Here is a 21,198-nt window from a genome sequence, read left to right on the forward strand (position 1 = left end):
GAACAATTTCAAACCTCAACAGAGTCCATACTTCCAAGAAGCAATTCTTTCTCAGTTGCTGAAAAACCCAGAACCTCTGTAGAACCACAACGCAGAACCAGGGGCTGGTTTTTACCAGGCTAATGCTGCACTAAAACACACAATGTTTAATGGGAACAGAATCACACTTAATTATCTTTATTATTATTTAAACGAGGACCAAACTCATGTCTTGCTACTCGACAATACTTGGAAGGACTGTGACTCCACTTACAGCGGCAACATTTTCTTGGGTGGTAAACTTTAGATTATGAAAATAAAATGTTAGCGACACGTGTCCCATGCAAATGTTTTAGAAATGATTATATAACCTTGCTATGCCTTGTACCTCTGTGGCTGCTGCTGTTACTTTGGTATGATGCTTCCTGCACTACAAATACAACGACCCTGTGTTGCCTCTGGGCCATTCGCCCCTCCGACAATTCATCCCCATATTTCACACGTACATGTTGCCATCGTATCCCTTCCTACTTCTGTGTCGTAGCCGTAAACAAACCATTTTATATCCTTGTATTTAAACAAATGCATATATATATATATATATATATATATATATATATATATATATATATATACATATATATATATATATATATATTTCTATTTTTTTGGTATTTGTGCTTTTGAATATGAATAATGGAGATAAATAATCATAAAAAAAATGCTTGATTTAATATTACACCCTGTTTCCAGACCAGCTGACTCTCTTAAAATATTAGCCGTTATAATCCCTGATTACACCAAGATCACTGTTCGGAGTATCGGCAAGATTTATCAGTAACATACAGTAAGCGTGTTTCCTCACAGAAAACCATAAACAGATCATAGAAACTTACTAGAAATCATTGCTTGTCAAAGCGGCTACGAAATGATTCCAAAGCAGATTTAAGTGTCCCGCGGCAAGAAAAGAATTGAGTATAAAATTAGTCAAACTGCAAAATTCCTTTCCTGGAAAGGTGTCCATTTTTGAAAATCTGTCTCATTTTAATCCGACTTTGAACCAAATGTTACTACTGACAGGAAATAGTGTTAGAGAAAACGCAAGCTACGGTTGTGTTTTGACGTCCTTAGCCTAGCCTAGCATTACGCCAGCAGTGCTCAAAATAATAGTGTAAATGTTTTGACTTTTAAAGCTGTTCATGTTGACGCTGTCCCACCTGCTAACGGGGCGCAGCTGCTTAAGCATTTTTTCATTACCAGAACATGTCTTTTTTTTTTACAGTCAAAAATTATCTTTGGAAACCTGTCTGGGTCTGTAGTGATAGTCAGTGCTTAGTTACAGATTAGTTAAGGTTTGGCCAACCCTTCATAAATAATAAGTTATAAATAAAATTTTATGCTAATATAATGCCTTCCCCTCATTATATTTTGTTTAGCAGCTTATGATAAGATGATAATGATTTAGCGTTTTTTTCCCTAATCATTTTTAATTACTTTCTATGCAAATAGGCAAATTTTGCTGAATTCAGTGTAACGTGCAATCACTTGGACAAAACTGTAGCCTACTAGGCAGTAAATGTCGACTGCAAAGATATTAAAGCAGATAATTTTGGAAATTAAGCTTGAGAAGCATTTAGCAACGAGTCTACATAGCTTTGCTACCGGGCATTGCCTGCTATAGAGTGGAGTACATCAAAGGTTTATATCATTTGGACTATATTTTACATGTCTAACCTAACGTTTTTCTGCTGTAACGTAGCACAGTTGTTCAGATTTTTTTGAACAAGCTGCAAAGGGATTTGCTTCCCGTAAATGTTGTGTTGTCCCTTCGTGATGATAAATGTGTCAGGAAACATAATATAGACATTCATGGTGGCCTCAAAATCCATTAAAAACAAAACAACAACAACCAAAAAAATAAATAAAATTGACAGCTGTGTAACAAACTGGATGTAGCATTCTGGTAACATTCCACTTTTTATTACTGGCCTACTTTGTTTGTCTTTTTTTTTTTTCCCCCTCTTTTTTCGTTTTTATAACAAAATTCCGTCGTTAAAAATCTTTCTGTGTTATACTTTTTATAGAAAATAATTTAAAAAAAAAAAAGAGCAATTTACAGTTATCTTACACTTCAAATGTCCTCTGGCTTTTTGTTTTGGAACAGATATGACTCGTTTTGTTCTTTTGCAGCACAAGGTGTCACAGAATATGCATCACAACAAACAGAAGTCACCGTAGCTCAGGGAGAGAAAAAAGAAGAAAAAAAAAAAAAAAAAGAGGAATTTCTAAAAATTGCGGAGACTTCATACAGGGAAAAAAGAAGAAAAACAAACAAAAAAAGAAATACATGCATACATACAACACAATGCCATGCGAACACAGTTCATTTTTGGGAAGTAAATTAGTAAAGATTTGCATTTCAGTACCGTTTTTCAAACATTTCATGCCATCTGGCTATACATACATGACATGGGTTTTACAGTATGCGACATTCACTGCATCTGCTGTGGCAAATGGCTACAAAAGGGCCTAATTCTTCTGCAGGGGCGAATGTCTCGTCGATGAAATTGCAACTTCAGTGAGAAATTCACACAAACACGTTCTAACCCCGCTAACAGTGTTCATTCATAGTAGACTATTGGGAACATATTTTTTCCTCTCTCTCTCTCTCTCTTTTTTTTTTTATTACTTTTGTCCAAAATTTTGAAGTCAAGTTAAGGTGCACATAAATGTGGGCTCAGTAACAGTTGGATGGTTAATAACTAAAACGTTTGCTATCCTTCGTGGAACAATGCATTTTCCACAATGAAATTTGCTTCTGCGTGAAGATTGCGACCCCGCTTCCGACTTCGGTATTAGTCAAGCTGTACGAGGAAACCTCACCGTGTTGGTGCTGGTACAAAGAAACAAAACAGTAGCTCTTCCCTCTAAACCAGCTTTAGCAGCCCTCTAGGAAGATATCGACTGGCTTATAATCAGCTATATCTGCGCACATATGGGGCCCCTCTCCATTTATTACACTCCACCAGCTAAGACTTGCCTGCCAGAGGTCATCTGTAGGGGTTTGTTGTGGGAGCTCAACAGGGACACTCATCAAGCTGTGGTAGAAGAAGATAATCCTGTTTACCCCGGGAGGTGAAGTTAGCCATTTTAGTATGTGTAGAGGACAATATAATTATTACTTATGCGATTTTATTTGATGTTTTGCAGCAAGGAGGATTTAGTAGGCATGAGCTTCGTTCTATGTCAAATATACCAAAGGTTAAAAGTCAAAAACTGCCAGCCTGGTTATCACATTCCTATACCTTCCTACGCAATTCTCATCTCCCTTCAGTGCTCCGTTTGGGGTTTCTCCCATTGAGCTGGATTTTCCCGGTAGGATTTCAACCAATCAGCGAACACAGGGAGGAGTGTTGATTTCGATTTTCTGAGCTGTTTTAGAATTGCAATCTGACTGTAGTTTTAGGAATGGCAGAAGAGGAAGTGAACAAAGTCATTCAATTTGTTCTGGCTACGCTTCCAAATTTTTAGATTAACATTTATAGCCGTCCTGTTTGGCTCAGCACTTCCGCCTTGGCAGTGGTGGATGGATTTTACAGCCCTGGCAGTTGAGCCATAGCATTGAGCCAAATTGCTAAACCCCAAATTGTTTTTGTTGTCATGGCCACACGTTGGCGATTGGGTAGAATTAAAAACTTGAACAGAGTCTACCCTTCCAGCAAGAAATCATTTTTCAATGGCCGAGGGTCCAGACCCTCTGGTTTACTTTTTGGGACTGGTTTTTACCAGGCTAGAAAACTACTAAAATGTTCTGTCAAGTTCCCACAGTTGAAATTTTGTTAAAAGAGGAGCTACTTACAGTTTCTTTTATTCATTTTGGGTTCAGAGTAGGGCTTCCTGCTCCATCCTGCGTGCCAGAAGAAGAACCAAAATTCTCGTAATGTTTAGATACAAGGCTAAGCCGAGTGCTTCTGAAACAGGTCAGGCACATCGTTTTCTAAAGAAGGAATCAACAATCACTGTTTTTTTTTATTTATTTATTTTTTGTTCTTTTTCCCAAGGGTTTCGGAGACGTTTGGAATAATTTTGAAACAAACGTTAGCAACAGGCTATGTTTTGTTAGCATCTATGAAGTAAAACAAATCCCCCCACAGTGAAGTAATAACTTTCTGCGCGGTCCATTCAGAAACAAAATCAATCAATCAATATCCCCCAGCTTTTTTTTTTTTGGATGTTTTAAATTATTTTTCTTACATTGATAGTAGCATCTGAACTCTGGTGCTTTTGTCTGATGTAACCGAACCATCAGCTGTTACTAGTTCTTCCTAACAAATCCAGGCCTTCATTTGGCTTCCGAAAACAGGAAGTTTGCTTGTTTCTAAACCTTTTCAGTAGAGAAAAACAGACAGAAGCACCGGCCACCACTCATAGTCTACACAATAAATCTACACTACTAATAAGGTCAGCAGGAGCATATTCTATGGTACTGCCCAAAAATAATAATTGTATTATCATGGGTGTAATATTCACTATGGCATATTAGCAGAAGTTATGTTAATTGTTTTTTTGTTTGAAATTTGCGTATTAGCATCGTTGTAACCTGAATCGCTACTACATTTACTTGATGCTATCATTACCAATACTGGACAATGCCAAATGCCATACAGTATAGAAATGTTTTATTTAGCTATATAATGCTTTGTCGTTCTTACTAGCCAGCTTTCCTGCTTTTCTCTCTGTTTTTCTGTTCAGAATCTTAATGATGGCGTCCATCAATATTACCTGGTCAAAAGTATAAAAGTAACTCAACCATTTGTAGCTTTGGCTCTATTTGTTTTGTCAGTGTAAATGGCTAAAGGGGTTTAGATGTAAAAGTGAAAATAATAATAAAATAAATAAAAAAATCAAAGAAATTAAATTTGTATTAATAGAAATCCATTGCTTTCAGAAAAAAAAAACAAAAAAACAACTACTTCATCTGGAAAATGCTAAATAATTAAGAATTGCAATATGTATTTTGTTAGGATTTTTTTCCAAGGTAATTTTTTCCCCTTATACTATAGTATAGTTATTTACTAGCCTCATTTTTTTTTTTTTTTTGTAAAACCTGCGTCATCATTTTCAGTCAACAGCAGTCAGTTTTGGAATGAAGGGGTTTCAATTCATGGTCTTTTCTTTTCTCATGAATAGTTAAAACTTACTGAGATTTTATTTTTAATTAAAAAAAACCCTAAAAAAACAACAACTAGAGAACAAAAGCTTCTGTACACTATTTGGCACCATTAATAGGAACTGAAACACGCGTTCAACTCTGACACAAACAATCACCAACCGCGCCGTAACTGAGAGTTTCTGTTGTGATTGATCCGCTGAAGAGCTCAACATATTAAGCCGACATTTTGGTTTTAACGTTTTCAATGCACGACACTGGAGTTCTGCTGCTAGGCTTATTGCCTTTGAAATGCTGCTGCTGTACAACAGTCCCTTCCCACCGGCTCTCGCCCTCTGCGGCTCACTGCAGCATTTTCTGGCCCCTGCTTAAGAATTCCTACAAAACTCTGGAACAAACTGAATTTTCTCCCTCTGCTTTTGCTGAACCCCGGACAATTCGATCCTCGCAATTTAACGTGGAAGATAGTGCTTCGTAAAGGACACAGTGTAAGCCATCTGCCAGGTTCAGCTGTTGTGGAGCTATTTTTGATGCTACAGAAAAGCATGCAGTGGGCTTTCGGCCTACTGTATTTTTCTCGCTGCACGTGATTTGGTTTTGTCTCCTTATGCTGATATGGAGGGGGTTAATGTAAGAGTCGTCTTTGTCTGTTTTATCTGCTCACATATCACTCTTACTGACGCGTCTCAGTGTCCGCCCCTTAAGGAACTTCTATGACCCTCATCTGTTTATTGAGAGACGACTGCAGGAGATGAACACACAACTGGTAACTTCAAAACCCAGATATTATTGTATTTCTGCAGTTTTCTTTAGCAGGCAAGTTTTGGTAACTAAATTGTTTTGTATTTCTAGGAGTTGGGGAAAGCTCAAGTAACCAGTTTGTGCTAATGAGACATACTGTCTGGACCGAGGGACTGAATGATCGACCAGTTGGGGCTGCGCTAGAACCCGGTCAGCTTAGCTGCTGTTGTTAGGGAGCAACCACTCCGTGGCGGACACCATACGCTCCCCTGCATCGTAAGAGATGCCTCAGCATCTGAGAGTCTACCAATAAGCCACGGTTACTGATCACTGACGTTAGCAACTGCTCAAACGTTTGTCACGTGATCAGGATTTTCCCTGACTTCGATGCACTCTATCTCCTCCCGTTCCCTCTCCCGCTCGCGTTCCCTCTCCCGCTCTTTCCGCTTCGCCCGCTTTTTCTTCTTGTGCCTCTTTTTGGACGGCGGAAAGAACGTCAGGAAGACGGGCAGGATGACGAAACAGTGCAGCAAGGTGCAGCCCGCCGTGAGCAGGGAGCACTTGAACAGCGTGTAGGTCAAATTGGAAGGCACAAACACTAGAGGCATGATCCCAATCACGAAGCAGGACGTGTTCTGCAGGATGGCCGCCCCGTGCTCCTCCAGTGCCAACTTGATGCACTGCGTCCTCGTGTGCTCAGTGGCCAACACAAAAGTGTACAGGTGTGGTGCACAGTGATCCATAGCGAAGTTGAGAGTATAAATAAGGCACAGGATTGAGATGCTGTCCATGCCGACGTTCCAGAGGGTCATCAAACCCAAGACGCCCAGCTCCACGGACGTAACCGTGAGAATGAGCCAGAAGTTTCCCAATGGGTTGATGACCAGGAAGAACGTGAGGATGAGGATGGTGAGCACGCTGAAGCCTGAGGTCAGGATGGGCGAGATGACGGAGGAACTGTAGCGGTCCATGAAAACAAACGTGGGATTGAAGGCAATGAACTTGATGCTGTTGATCAGCATCAAGGGGCGAAGCTTCTCCAAGAGCTCCACCACCTCCTCTCTCTTCTTCTCCGTGGTCCGCGCTACCAAGTACATGCGCGAGGCGATGATGTCGTACTCGTCAGTGTTGCGGTTTTTCGAGAAGATGATGTCCTCTGTAAAGTGCTGGTACTCCGGGCTGCGCAGGAAAGAACCCTTCAGAATATTGATGAAGTCACTCTTGGTCGACGCGCTGATGTTCACCACCCGGAGGTAGTGGAAAAAGTTGTCCATCCAAGAGATCTTGTTGAAGCCATGACTGAGAGTCTTCAGGTGCTCCTGCACAGTGGAGTTCCAGTACTCGATGGGCTCGTAGATGTAAAACCCAATCACAGGACTGTAGTTACTGAAGTACTTCTGCTGGGTCACGGCGTACGAAACGCTTGGCGAGTTACTAGCCAGCAGGTTCACTATGTTCGATCCATCACTAATTTGTAAACATCCCATGAATGAAAAAGAAGCATAGATAAGATAAAGGATGACCACGAAAGGCTTGACGTAGGTGTTAGTAATCCACTCGGTGTAATGCTCACGCAGGAAGTGCTGGATGAAGTGATTTTGGTACGGCACGCTGTCGTGGTGGGTGGACAGGTCGTGGCCGTCGCTCATCATGGTTTTAAACCATGTCGGCTGGCGGTCCAAGTATTCCACTGAGGGGATCTTGCAACAGAAAACGCTGTGGTAGCGGTTCTGCTCGAGCTGTCCGGCGAACACCAGGCAGGAGCCGTAAAAAGAGAAAACGTAGAAGTAGTTGACCAGGATGGCCACGCACATGCTCTGGCAGAAGATTTTCACCGACTCGATGTTGGTGAAAGGGCTGGCTCCCATGCCGAAGGTGATGATGTAGAGCGAGCTGGTCATGGTGTAGCACACCATCACGTCGGCGAAGGCGTCGGCCACGCGCTCCTTGAAGGGAAGGTTTTCCCTTGTTCTCCTCCAGCCTGCCAGTAGTTCAAACACCCCTTTGGTTCCATGACCTGCAGAGGAAATGAAAGAGGAATGTCAGGATATGAACATGGAAGTAGCAGATTTACAGTATTTGATTTCGGTCAATGAGTCAGACTACTCAGAAACATGGTCACCTATCTGACTCACCAATCCACAACGCTTCATCTCTATATGGGTGTTGGATTAGTAAAACCCTATGGTTGGATAATGATAACGATATTGTACTTTTTTCCGTCCTTTCCATGGTAACATGGATAATTTGCAAAACTGAGATTCCCTGCTTTGCCTGCAGCTCTTGTGGACAAAAAGACCGGGAATTTTAAAAACCCATTCCAAAAGGACAACTTTTAAAAAACTCAGATTGTAATATATCCGTGTAAAAAAAAAGAAAAAAAAAAAAAAGGGAGTGTACTTTTACAGCAATTAGTCAAATCCATAGAAGCCAAAGGCGCCGCATTCAGTCATTCACGCACACACTCACACGGACTGGTGGGAAGCTACTACATAGTAGCCACGGCTGCCCAGGAGCAGTTTGTTGTGGCAAACTGTGGATACTGTGTGTTAATGCACTGTGAATGGAAATATTTTATTTGTGCCCAGGTATTTACTTCAGTCAGCTTAAATGTTTTATCTTACCATCAGAATGCTGCAGTTTCACACTGACCGTGATGCGTGTGTTTTGAGAAAAAAAATCTCAGGGATTGGACTGATTGACCAGACAGTATTGGAACCAAAATGGTCAAAATAATTTTTTTTTTTTTATACAACTGACACAAAAAAAATAATAATTAAAAGACACACATTTGCATGGAAATCAATAAATATCTTATTTCCCAAATTCTTGCATTTCTTCAAGCTGCTGCGACAGCAGAGATACTCGACCTCACCACGCCAAAACAACAACCTGGTGCTGGTAGTTTAAGGTTGTTTTCACACCTGATTATCCGGTGCACTCGGTTCCACTGGAGACCAAGGCTCAAACATTTTCAGTTGGTGTGGCTCGCTTCCGCACTAGAGTATTTACTTAGTATTAGATCAATATAAAAATTTCCAGTACGTATTGCGCACCCGTAATAAATATTAATGAGTCAAAATGAGTTCCACTCTTCTATCAACAGCCAACAGCTTCTCAAAGAAATAAAGTTGGCATTTCATTAAAAATAACTAAAAAGAAAACATATATTTAATTAAGAACAGCCAGTGCAATTCAGATGACAAATATTGCTTTTGGCACATTGCTAAGTGGATCAAATCTTTTCCGACAGGATTTTGCATCTTTCTCACATGGATCTTGGAAACTATGTCTCCAAGATTTGTGTGAATTTGGATGTTCTCTCTGTGCAAGCGTGGGATTTCTCTGGGTACTCTGGATCCTCCCACAGTCCACTATCTAAATTGCCCAAGGAGTGTGTGTGTGTGTATATATGCGTCTGTTTTTTGTGTGTTAATAGCTAATCTCTTCTCCTCCATCTATTTCCCTCCAACTCCCCCACTCGCTATTAGTGCGAATTATTTCCTGTAGAACTTTACGGTATGCAAATCAGCAGAAAACCTTTGCTGCACCTTTAAATAAATCATACATTTGTTTTACCCGCTTTGTACGCATCTCAACGCCCTTCCTTTCCACCGCCTTCTCTCCTCTCCTTATACGTGAGGCGTAATTGTACTCGGGGGGTGATTACGCAACAGGATCCAAATCCGTCTTCTTCAGGTCCATTCACTGGAATCCAATCTGTGGGCCTTTTCACGAGTCAAAAATACAGACAGAGAAACACGGCGTACAAAGGCACAGCGCAAAACCACCCACGCTGGAACACCCATTCACCCACACGCCGTGCCGCCGTTTGAAAAATGCACGAGCCGCATGGCTGGGAGTAAATGTGCTTCGGCAGGAAACAGCGAATGCACGATCAACTCCATGCTCCCGCGTCGCATGAATGTTTCAGAGCGGTGAACGCCGCCGCATTTGGAACACCCCAGTCATCGGTCTAAAGATGTGCCTGCCTCAACGCTCACAGGCGGACGGAGTCACTACCCTTGACGACGTTCTATATTTCCCTTGTTTGACACAGAGGGGGGAAAAAAGTTAATTAACTATAAAGGATTAAGCCTATGTAATGAGTCAGCGAGATGACGCTTCCTGCTTTTAGTTTTATTAAGCTGTCCTGCAAGTCAATTAGTTAGTGTCTCTTGGTTAGAGAGAAGGAAGAAAGGGAAGAACACCAGGGGCCTCCACATGCGTCTCCCCACTCAGATTATCCAACAGGATGTAAAGAAGCATGTCATTTTGTAGACGTGATTGAAAAGGATCTAGAATTCATTATGGTGATTGATTTCAGGCAGGTGGAGGAGGATAACAACAAGCAGTCCGTCTGGAGATGAATCCCTGATTAGAGTCATTACCAACAAAGATTTCTGCCGTCGCTGCTGAACCTTCAACAAATGAGAATGTGTCACTTCCAGTGCATCTGGAAAGTATTCACAACCTTTGCTTAATACCGTGTTGAGCCACCTTAGGGAGCTTTTACAACCTCAAGCCTTTCAGGATGTTTGGATCATTCCTCTTTGCTGCCCCATCGGGTTGGATGGAGACGTCTGTCAACCATGTTCAGATCTCTCCAGAGATGTTTAATCAGATTCTAGTCTGGACTCTGCCTGACATTCACAGGTTGCTTCTGAAGCTTTAAAGATCTTCACTATGGGCTTTGAGTCGTGGCAACTCAAAGCCCCAGTCTCAGGTCAAGATGCTCTGCAGCAGGTTTTCATCCAGGAAGTCTCTGCGCATGCGCTCGGTGTTTACTCTTGCTGGAAACGTCAGAATGAATGAGTCAGAATACCTTTACTGTTATTGTACAGAAGCACAAGTTTCATTTTAGTACGGCCAGTCCAAAAAAAATAGAAATAAAAAGCATAAGACATGGGTAGACAGGCACCTGAGGCTGCAGCCATCATGGGAGGTCGACCATGATGTCGCCAAATTCCTACCTAAACTTTGACCTGCTAATGTTTAGTAGATGCTAAAAGAAATAAACCAAAAACATCTGCAAACAGTCAAGCGTGAGGTTGGGAGGAACTGAACAATCATATGGTGAACTCCGATGTACCAACATAAACATCACATTTGATATGGACGATGGGGAAAGTGGATGTGACACACGGCAACAGATATTGTTTTCTGCCGTTTGTAATCACTGCGTTAACAAAACTAAACCCAGTCACCATGATGTTCCTTACACAAAGCCACGCAATTTTTCTGCGATTTTAAGACGGAACAAGACTCCGACTCCGCAGTGGAAACCCATACTCTCCTTTGATCTTCTTCTCTGATCCGCGCACACACACACACACACACACACACTCCGCAGAGCAACGCCGAGTACACAGTCAGCAAAGAGAGCAGCCCGGCTGTACTCTCCCAGTGATGTCATCTTGTTTTTGGCAGCTGCAGTGAAAAACTTCACCAGTCTGACTCGAAATCACTTCTGCACACAACACACTTGTTCATGCTGCGTAAAGACAAGGTTGTTTTTGCAAAAGCCAGGAATTGCCATGTAACAATGAGCACACTGCATCTCTGATGACAACATTAACACATTCAGATGTCAGGAACCCTGACTAACTTTTTTTTTTTCCTTTAGTGGTTACCTTCAAGGCTGCCGAGTGAATAAAATATCCACAGTTCCTTTCTACTTACTTAAGGGAATCTGTGTGTTGGAGTGAATCTGAGTTGCCATGGGAACAGGGGATGCTGTGTGTTACTGTGAATAGAAATATTTTATTTGTGCACAGATATTGACTTCAGTCAGCTTAAATCTTACTATCAGAATGGTGCAGCTTCACTCTGATCATGACGTGTGTTTAGAGAAAAACAATCTGAGGAATAGGATTGATTGGAACTAAAGTGGTCAAAGTAATTGATGTTTTTATACAATGACACAAAAAAAAAAGATTAAAACACAAACATTTGCCTGAAAATCAATAAAAATGGACCCATTCTTATTTGCCCAAATTGCTGCATTTCGTCGAGCTGCTGCAACAGCAGAGACACTCAACCTCTCCACACCAAAACAACAACCTGGCGCTGGTAGTTTAAGGGACCAAAACGGCGACATCTGTTACATTGTCAGCTGCTGTGGTTCGTTTTCACACTGCACTCTGCCAAATGAACCAAACCATTTGAAAAACCTGTTCACCTCCTCGACTGGGGTGGCACTGCAACAAGAAGCACTGAAGGAAAAGACACAAAAACCTGAGCGCAACTTACTTCTGCGCAAAAAGTAAATAGAAAATCAGATTTTATCTGTTGTAGGATATCTCTTTTGTCTGGTAAAAGACCAAGAGCCATTTCTACCGCTAGCACAACACTCGCAGGTTTGTCTTGGTTATATTTACCCAGAATGCTCAGCGCATTAGTCAACTACCTGTGTTTAGAGTGGTCTCCAGTCCGCTTGGCCTTCACAAATGCATCCGAATCGAACCAAAGTTCACTTCATCCACACTGAGACCGAGGTTTGTAGGTGGACCAGAGTTTGCTTTTTTTGGTTCTCATCAGAGTTATATTATTCGCACCTCCACATATGACCTGGACTTTCTAGTCAAATGAACTGACCATACAAAGTGGACTAAACAGGGCTGGAGGAAAAGCAGCCTTATACTCTGCTAGCATGGTGAGTAAATCCAGAAAAAAAAAAAAAAAAAAAAACACAGCTGACCAGGCTAACAAGGTTATTGTTAAGAAGTACTTTCTCTATGAGACAGACAAACAAAAGGTAATGCAAAATGATGCTGCTGTGCTGATAAGAACAATGTACAAAAGCCAATACAGCTCCTGTGTTTGTAACATTGACATCCTGGAGCTTCTACTAAATAGTGAGATGCTGAAGGTGTGGACTCTGTTGAAGTTTTACATTTTACACAATCGAAATGCGCCAATTCGATGAAGTGAACCACAAGTAACCCTGTGGGGAGTCCTTTACTGTTCATCTAAGCATCTTTGACAGCAATAAAAAGTCTTTGATTTTCCTCTTGCTCCAAATTTAATTGATCTGTATTTGTGAATAATCAAACCACTGATAAAAAAGAACAATCTAGGCAAATCACTACTGCAGAATTACAGGCCGATCTCCAACCTCCCATTCATCAGTAAAGTTATTGAAAAAGTTGTGTGTAAACAGTTAAATAGCTTCCTAACGATAACCAACCACTTCGACTCCTTCCAGTCTGGTTTCCGGTCTCACCACAGCACAGAAACTGCCCTCGTAAAAGTGTTCAATGACATCCATATAAATACGGACTGTGGGAGAACCACAGTGCTGGTTCTGTTGGACCTCAGTGCAGCTTTTGACACTGTTGACCATGACATACTACTGAATCGACTGGAGAGTTGGGTCGGACTCTCCGGTCCAGTGCTTAACTGGTTTGAATCTCACATAAAGAACAGGGATTTCTTTGTTTCAATTGGAAACTTCTCATCAAAGAGGTCAAAGGTCACATGTGGGGTACCCCAAGGTTCAATCCTAGGACCCCTCTTATTCAATATCTATATGCTCCCACTGGCTCAGGTTATAACAGAAAATAATATTAGCTACCATAACTATGCAGATGACACACAGCTCTACATTATGATGTCAGCAGGTGACTCAGAACCCATCCAATCACTGAACAGATGCTTAGAACAGATAAATGTGTGGATGTGCCAAAACTTCCTCCAGCTGAACAAAAACAAAACTGAAGTTATTATTTTTGGACCTAAAGAGGAACAATCTAGAGTCAGTGCACAGCTTCAGTTATTACAACTAATAACCAGCGATCAGGCCCGAAACCTGGGAGTAGTGATGGACTCTGACCTTAACTTTCAGTTAACTTATAGTTACAAAGTCGGCCTTCTATCACCTGAAGAACATTTCCAGGATTAAAGGACTAATGTCTCAGCCAGATCTAGAGAAACTCATCCATGCGTTTATCTTCAGGCGCATTGATTACCGCAACAGCGTCTTCACAGGTCTGTCCAACAAATTAATCAAACAGCTGCAGCTGATCCAGAATGCTGCTGCTCGCGTTCTCACTAAAACCAGGAAGATAGAGCACATAACACCAGTTTTAAAGTCCCTCCACTGGCTACCTGTAGCTCAAAGAATAGACTTTAAAATACTGTTGTTAGTTTATAAATCACTGAATGGTTTGGCACCACAATATATTAAAGATCTGCTGCTGTTGTATCAACCTTCCAGACCTCTCAGGTCTTCTGGCAGCATTCAGCATCTATGCACCAAAAATCTGGAACAAACTTCCAGAAAACTGTAAAACAGCTGAAACACTGACTTCCTTTAAATCTCAACTAAAAACCCACTTGTTTAGAGTTGTATTTGAAACATAATCAATTACAAATTTATTGACAGAATCTGACTTAATGTTGTGTTTTGATTGTTGATTCTATGTTGCATTGTGTTTTTGTGTTTGATTTGATGTGGAGCACTTTGGGATGCCTTGCTGCTGAAATGTGCTATACAAATAAAGTTTGATTTGATTTGATTTGTGAATGTGGCTAACATGGACTGAATGGCTTTGTTAATTTCCTCTGCTGCTAATGCCAAACTACGCCACTATGTAGAGGCAGAATACAAATCTAAAGCAGTGCAGAAACTCTGCATCAATCCTTGACAACTCTTCCTTCTGCTCAGTAATTGGTCCAGTTGAAATTACAATGAAGAAATCAACCTCAATGAAAGAAACCCCAGACGGAGCACTGAAGAGAGATGAGAATCATACGGTGTAGGAAGGAAACGGCCACAATCAGGCCAATGACGAGTGTATGTAAAGTTCTGCCTAGCACTGTATCAAAAGATCCTGTTAAACTGTGAGATCATCATCGCTGGTCACTGGTCTAAGAAAGTTTCCCAATGTACAACTGTCTGTGCCTTCCAGGTCACCCTCTGATAATGAGAATCAAGCGTCAATTTAACTTTGCTAATCTTTGCTGACAACTCCGACGAACTTTTGCAAAAACAGAGCTTCAAAGATCCCATCCGTTCCTCCGACTCACCTGTTCACCTCTTATCTAATAGAAGAAAAGCTTGATTAAGGACTAATGAAGGTGAAGGGTTAAGGTCGGTGACCCTGTTACGCAACAGGATGTGTGCAGACAGGGAGAACAAATGGAAACTGGAGCTGATAATTAACGGACAAAGAGGCAGGAGGTGCCGCAATCCCAGCATTCTCCCCGGTGCAGGTAGAGGCGCTGAACAGATTGTAACAGGGCCGTTTGTCTCCGTCTGTCTTGCTGGCTATTTTCTGCCGCAAAGGGAGTCTTTCCGGGGAAAGAAGTCAGCCTTACAGTCTCGCACAGTGACCACGGGTCTTCTGTAATGGCGGTCCTTGCCCTCTTTGCCCTCATCTCCCCAGCCTACAACAGAATTCTACCAGGTCGTTAAACAAAATTACTGCCCTAAAACTTCTGCGGCCGGCATGTCCCCCTCAACACATCCATCACATGGCAAGAGAGCGTGTCAAGGGGTCCCGTTCGCTGTGGATTCCCTCGATACGGGCTGCCGTTAACAGCGCCGGGCCTGTCACACGGGTGATTATGACAGAGGAGGCAATATCGCACGGAGGAGGTCTTGGTGCAGAAGACCGAACCGAACTCAATAAAAACAGATGGGGTAAGAGATATTGAGGACGAACACCGGGGGAACCCAAATGCGATCTTCACATAGCAATCAATACCTGGGTGATTTTGTTCCATTAGAAGCCCAGTGAGCTTTTCTGCAACAAGGAAAGGACATTTTTCCAAAGGAAATCTTTATTGCCACCATTTTACCTAAATGTCCGTTTCTGGCTAATTGCAGCTGTTAGCCTGCATATTAGTTTTAGCTGGAGGAGATCTTAACGGAGCGGGGAGGTAACACTCAGAAATAGTCTGCAGACGGTTAGTTTCTTTATCCGGGGAAAGTAGAGGGAAGATTCAGAAGCTGCTCTGGGGAAAACATCAGACTGCAATCACAAATAGCCATAAGTTCAAACAGCTAAATCATCTCAAAGACACTCGAGACCCGATTTTTCCAATTTAGCAACAAATGGCAAACAACTTCAGTGTGAAGTCTTATTTAAAGGTCAAAGAACATGAGGCTGTTTGCAGGAGAAATGACTGTAGTATTGATCTTTCTTTGCATTTTCTTAGAGGATATTAGACAAAGGTCACATGGCATTAACAAATTTGTTACAATATTTAGTAGCATTTATTAGCATAATGGTAATCATGGTGGGGAAAACGCTGGTAAACTATGAAACACAATTGCTGCTTTTACAAATAAAACATAGTTGAGATCTGATAGGCCACTGGTTCCCAAACTTTTCTGTGCCATGGCCTCTGAAGACCTTTAGCTTCTTGCTGTGGACACCTTTTTTGAACCCACAGACATACATACATATCAATTTTTAGAATGCTTTTCATCACTTTTATTCAATATTTACTCATTACATTTGTTTAGCATAATTTCCACCTCAAACTTTCTGATTTTTAGTCAGCCAGGAGCTATTAGCAGGACAATTCTTTTTTCTCTTTTTCTTATTAAAAACTTGTCCATTTTGCTCTTGCTGTGCTGGCTACAGGAGCAAAGCAGCTTGATAAAATTGACTGCCAATCAGAAAGAAAATAACATTCCAGGACATTATCTTAACTTAGATTGTATGATAATGAATGAATAATGAAAAAAAAATAAAAAATTCTGATTTAAAAAATTATTAGATTCAATTTCTTGATTTTTCAATTTAGTTTTTCCATTTCTACTCTCCAGCTTTCTGAGGCCCTCCTAGCGTCCCCTGGTGGCCATGAGGACACCGGCGTCATCATGACATTTATAACCTACAGCTTTAAACCTTGGGTTGTGGTGCGTAGGCTTAAACCAAGCAGCGTGTCGCTTGGTGTTTTCTGGCAGAATCCACTGAAGGAGTAAATGAAAGTGGAGTTAGATGAAAAGCCAAGCAATCAAGCTGATTACAAAACATCCTCCTGGGAACCCAAAACCTGTGCAGCAAATCTCATGGAAGTCTGTCCAACACTTGCAACGATGTTCCAATAACATTGTGGCTCTGGAGGAAAAGATCCAGGATCAGCAAAGGCGTTACGACTCACAGTAGGATAATGATCCAGAATCATTTAGAACTGAGCGATAATAGAGAAATGGAGGCTTGTCTCTGTTACGCTCAAAACAGGAAGGCACCTTGTAGATTTGATGAAGTTGTCTGTGTGGTGTGTCAAAGAAAAGAAATGATGTTTTCTGGCACCCCTGGTAAAAATATGCTAAAAGCAATGTATTAATCTTGTACTGTATTTAGTGACAATGTGATAAAGCCGTTCAGTCTAACACGGATCCCCGGACTCTTAAAGATCTGCAGCATCACAGATCCACCGCTGTACTTAACAATGGGAGTCTCCCACAGCAAACCAACCTGGGGGTTTGTGTTTAAAGGGGCAGTATTATGTAAAATTGACTGTTTTGAGTTTACATCATGTTGTACTTATAATGTTACTTCTTCATCAAAAACATACCCGGAGTATCACGGAGCGGTGACTTGGTTCTTTCATGCAGGTTTGAGAAATCCTTTCATCTCCCATGGCAACCATTCAGCTATACAAAACACCTGGGTGCACATAGCGTTTGAGGACAAAGCCCCTCCTCTGAGCTGCATAGACCAAGTTTCTGCCTCACACAGCAGGCCTCCCTCACAACTCCCCCAACTCCTTCAGACTAGCCAGCAGCAATTAGCAAACACCTGGTGGAACAACACTGGTAAAAGCATTGTTAAAGGGTTAATAGAAGAGCCATGTTGTGATGACTTCCTGAACACGGAGTTTCAGAAAGAGCAGGAGTTTTTAAAGAGACAGAGGCCCATTTATGAAGGCGTTAAATTACAAAGTCAAACAGTTGATTGTGAGATGTAATAATCACCTGTAGGATGGATTACCTGAAAGGGAGTATAGTCTTAACTCCACATCACAGTTTGTGATGCACAGGCTATCAATCTTTTACCATAGAAAAGCCTGTCATTCTTTTCCTTTCATGATGTGATATTTGAAAAGAAAAATCACTTTAGGCAAGAAATGACGTAGGTCATTATTTTTGGATGGTGACGAAAAATTTAATGGAAAATAACCAGACAAGACTAAAGTTAAACTTTTTAGCACTTTCCTAACGAAACCTGCCTCTAAAGCTACATCCATCCAGCCACACACACACACCCACATATAATGGATCTATTGACAACTTGTGGTTATATTCTTCCCTCAGGTAAAACTGTAATTGCACCTACAACTTGGACCACATGAATGATTTCACCCTGAATAAAACAAATGAGCCATTTTGCAGATTTTATTTTTTGGGAGGAGTGGGGGAGGTTTATACACCTTGTATTTATTTTTTTTATTATTATTATTTCTTTCAATATATTGCAACATTTAGTATTTTAAGTGTAAAGATTGAATCTATGAAAATCTGGAGTAACAGTAAACCTTTTCTTGTTTCTGGAGAAACCAGCAATCTTTCAGTGAAACTCGAAAATAAACCTTGGGGTGAATACTGAGTGATTTAAAAACTGCATCCCTGCAACACAGCGGCAACATTATACCAGATTTTGAGTAGGAGTCTGGCAGGGCTTGAAACACATTTTCTGGAACTGCCCTGAGGTACGAAGCAGCAAATTTAGGGTTATTTGCATTTTCAAGCTCTCCTCCGTCCTCCATCCTACTGCTAAGAGAATTTCTGATGCAATGTGTTCATTTAAATCTTTCATAAGCACACATCTTCCCTTCCATTCTTCAGTGTCTTTTATTCCAACCCAGTTGTTCACGTTTTAAAATGTTCTGTACTGTTTTTTTAAGTGGGTTTTATATTGTATGTATGCTAATCGCTTTCAACAATATCGAATATCATCATCAATAATGATGCAGATGACATCAATTACTGTTTCCCGCATTTTGATAGCAGTAAAAATCCAGGGTCAAACAAGTGTTTATGTGTATCGTACGGCAAAATAAACCAGAAATGCTGCAGGCGTTTAGCCAACTTCACCAAAACCATGTCTAACCTTTCAGTCATCCAGCCACCGGTGGCGCTGTTATAAAAATGAATCGCTCCCAAAAGCCACTCCCTGATGTGGCTTCTGCACCCTGGCTGCTGGCTAAGCCTTTTATATCCCAAAACTTGATGAAAACTTGACGTGGAGTTATCGAATTCAGCGGTAAGTTGCTTAAAATTCACGTTGTTTGTATCCTTTTTGTCAGTGGTTGTTAATTTTACCTCTAAAATCTGATTTTAGTTCTCTACTTTAACACGTCCATGATCAGGGAACAGAAATCCATTGTGAAATGTGGCTGTTTTTTGATAAGGTTGTGAATAAAACTATTAGGATCCTGTAATAAGACAGGATCTTAATGTTTGAAGGGTCCTTAACAATTCGGCTTAACTCCCATTTATCCACTTATTTATTTTTATGGTGCTTCGGACATCTTTTGAAATGCTAATGCTTGCAGCATTGCTATTGAAGTGCCCATGATGCCTGAGGTCATCTTTGGTTTATGCGTATTGGATGTATTTGTAAAAAATGACTTGATGTCTTGTTGCACAACATGTAATTATTGAACAAGCTAATTTGTAATTAATGTAAAACCTAGTTATAAATTTAATTCCAGGATGTATGGAATTACATTTGAGCGTAGAGGACAGAGAGAACAGAACCAAACAGTGACGGATGAGTCACTGTGTAAAGATACACAACACAAACAGAACCAGTGGAAAGACACACCTTTGGGGGTTTTTTTCTACCAGAGCATTAAAAATCCAAATCCTAACATCTTGTTGATGCTATATTTAGAGGGGTCCTTCGGAGTGCCTGCTTCCTGCTGAATCCCCCCGTTAAAAATAAATTACCTTTCTCCCCCCCAACACACACCCCACCGACACATCTGCTCGTTGACTCATCAGCCAAAGTGGCTCTCATCCAGGTCAATAATCAAACACTCACACAAATAGCTGTTCTCCTCCAACAGGACGAGAGCAGATAATTCAACCTCCTATTATTAATTATCATTATTTGCATTCACGATCCTAATGGAGAAATATTTAAGTTGGATAGAAAACGTTCACACAGTGTTATGTGACGAAACTCTTTCAGCCACGCAGTCTTTTGGGGTCAAAACGCTACGATCTCAGATAATCGCATGTTCACTGAATTTTTCTGGGCCAAAAGTGCAATGAAGCAAAGCACAGCTGGTTGCCACGGCAGACTCAAAGATTTCTTGAACATGCAGGGGAGAATCAAGGGAACACTCCAGGTATGATTTTGATTGATAACTTCATCATTTGATGTAAAACTTAAGAAAGTCGATCTTACATAAATCGACTTCCATTTAAAATCAAACATAGTTGAAGTACTTTGTACAGGCAGTGGAAAAGTATTGAGCTAATAACGGCTCCTGGTTACTGGAAAAGCTTCCTGAAGTCCTCAACATGAAATTTACTGTGAACTGGCGCTACATAAATAAACTGAATTGAATTGAATTTAAATCCAGTCACATTTTCTTTAAGTTGGGAAATCTGTTTTCCTGCTAAGTCACGACTAAAGTCATTCTCTCAATTTGAGGCCGTCAGCATTCACAGCATTAGCTTATGGAAGACCTGATCTGTTTCATGAGCGTGTGCTGCATCCAACCAGGCGGTTTTCTCACATTATTTTTCTGCTACGCGCGACACATTTATGTTCACGTTTACGTAAATCCATCAGCCACCTGCCTGTTTGGTCATGACAAGACACATTGACTACAGCTGATAACTTTTATGAGTGCATCTGGGTCAGCTATCTTCTAAACCTCGGCGCTCTGACAGTAATGTGAACGTCAATACCTTTTACATAATGAGAGGGAGGTACGGCGGCGCTCCGGAACGCGTCTCTGTGTGGAGAGGTGCACAAACACACACACACACACACACACACACACACACACACACACAAGCATTTATCATGTTTTACTTGTTATAGACGTTTTATTTGTTTTAATGATAAGAACTTGCTGACACATGGTCAGCCCAGGTTCCACTCAAACTTCCTCAGGTAGAGTGCTTGCAACAAAATACTTCAAGCGCTTGTCTGAGCGTGATTCAAAATGGCTGACGAGGAGGCCGTGCAAATTGCACCGATGAAGGATTCTGCATTGTTTTTGTCAAATTTTGAGGCTTTCCCAGACTCAGTTCTTTGGAGCTTTGTCGTTCCATCTTGTGTAAAAACATGAGCTTGTGAATTTACGGCAGATATTCCAACAATGGTTAG

The 21,198-nt window shown here is 41.1% G+C and overlaps 1 protein-coding gene across 1 annotated transcript in view; it reads right to left on the reverse strand.

Annotated features, from left to right (window-relative positions):
- Positions 1-642: 642 nt before the first annotated feature.
- The window catches only part of ptchd4 (patched domain containing 4), a 37,521-nt gene continuing 16,965 nt past the window's right edge, over positions 643-21,198 (reverse strand). Inside the window, exon 3 of the mRNA XM_044106268.1 lies at positions 643-7,907. Within this exon, the coding sequence (XP_043962203.1) occupies positions 6,238-7,907 (1,670 nt within the window). The 3' untranslated portion in view covers positions 643-6,237. The remainder of the gene's footprint in view (positions 7,908-21,198) is intronic.

This window comes from Gambusia affinis, linkage group LG22, assembly GCF_019740435.1.
Source record: "Gambusia affinis linkage group LG22, SWU_Gaff_1.0, whole genome shotgun sequence".
NCBI classification, from domain to species: domain Eukaryota; kingdom Metazoa; phylum Chordata; class Actinopteri; order Cyprinodontiformes; family Poeciliidae; genus Gambusia; species Gambusia affinis.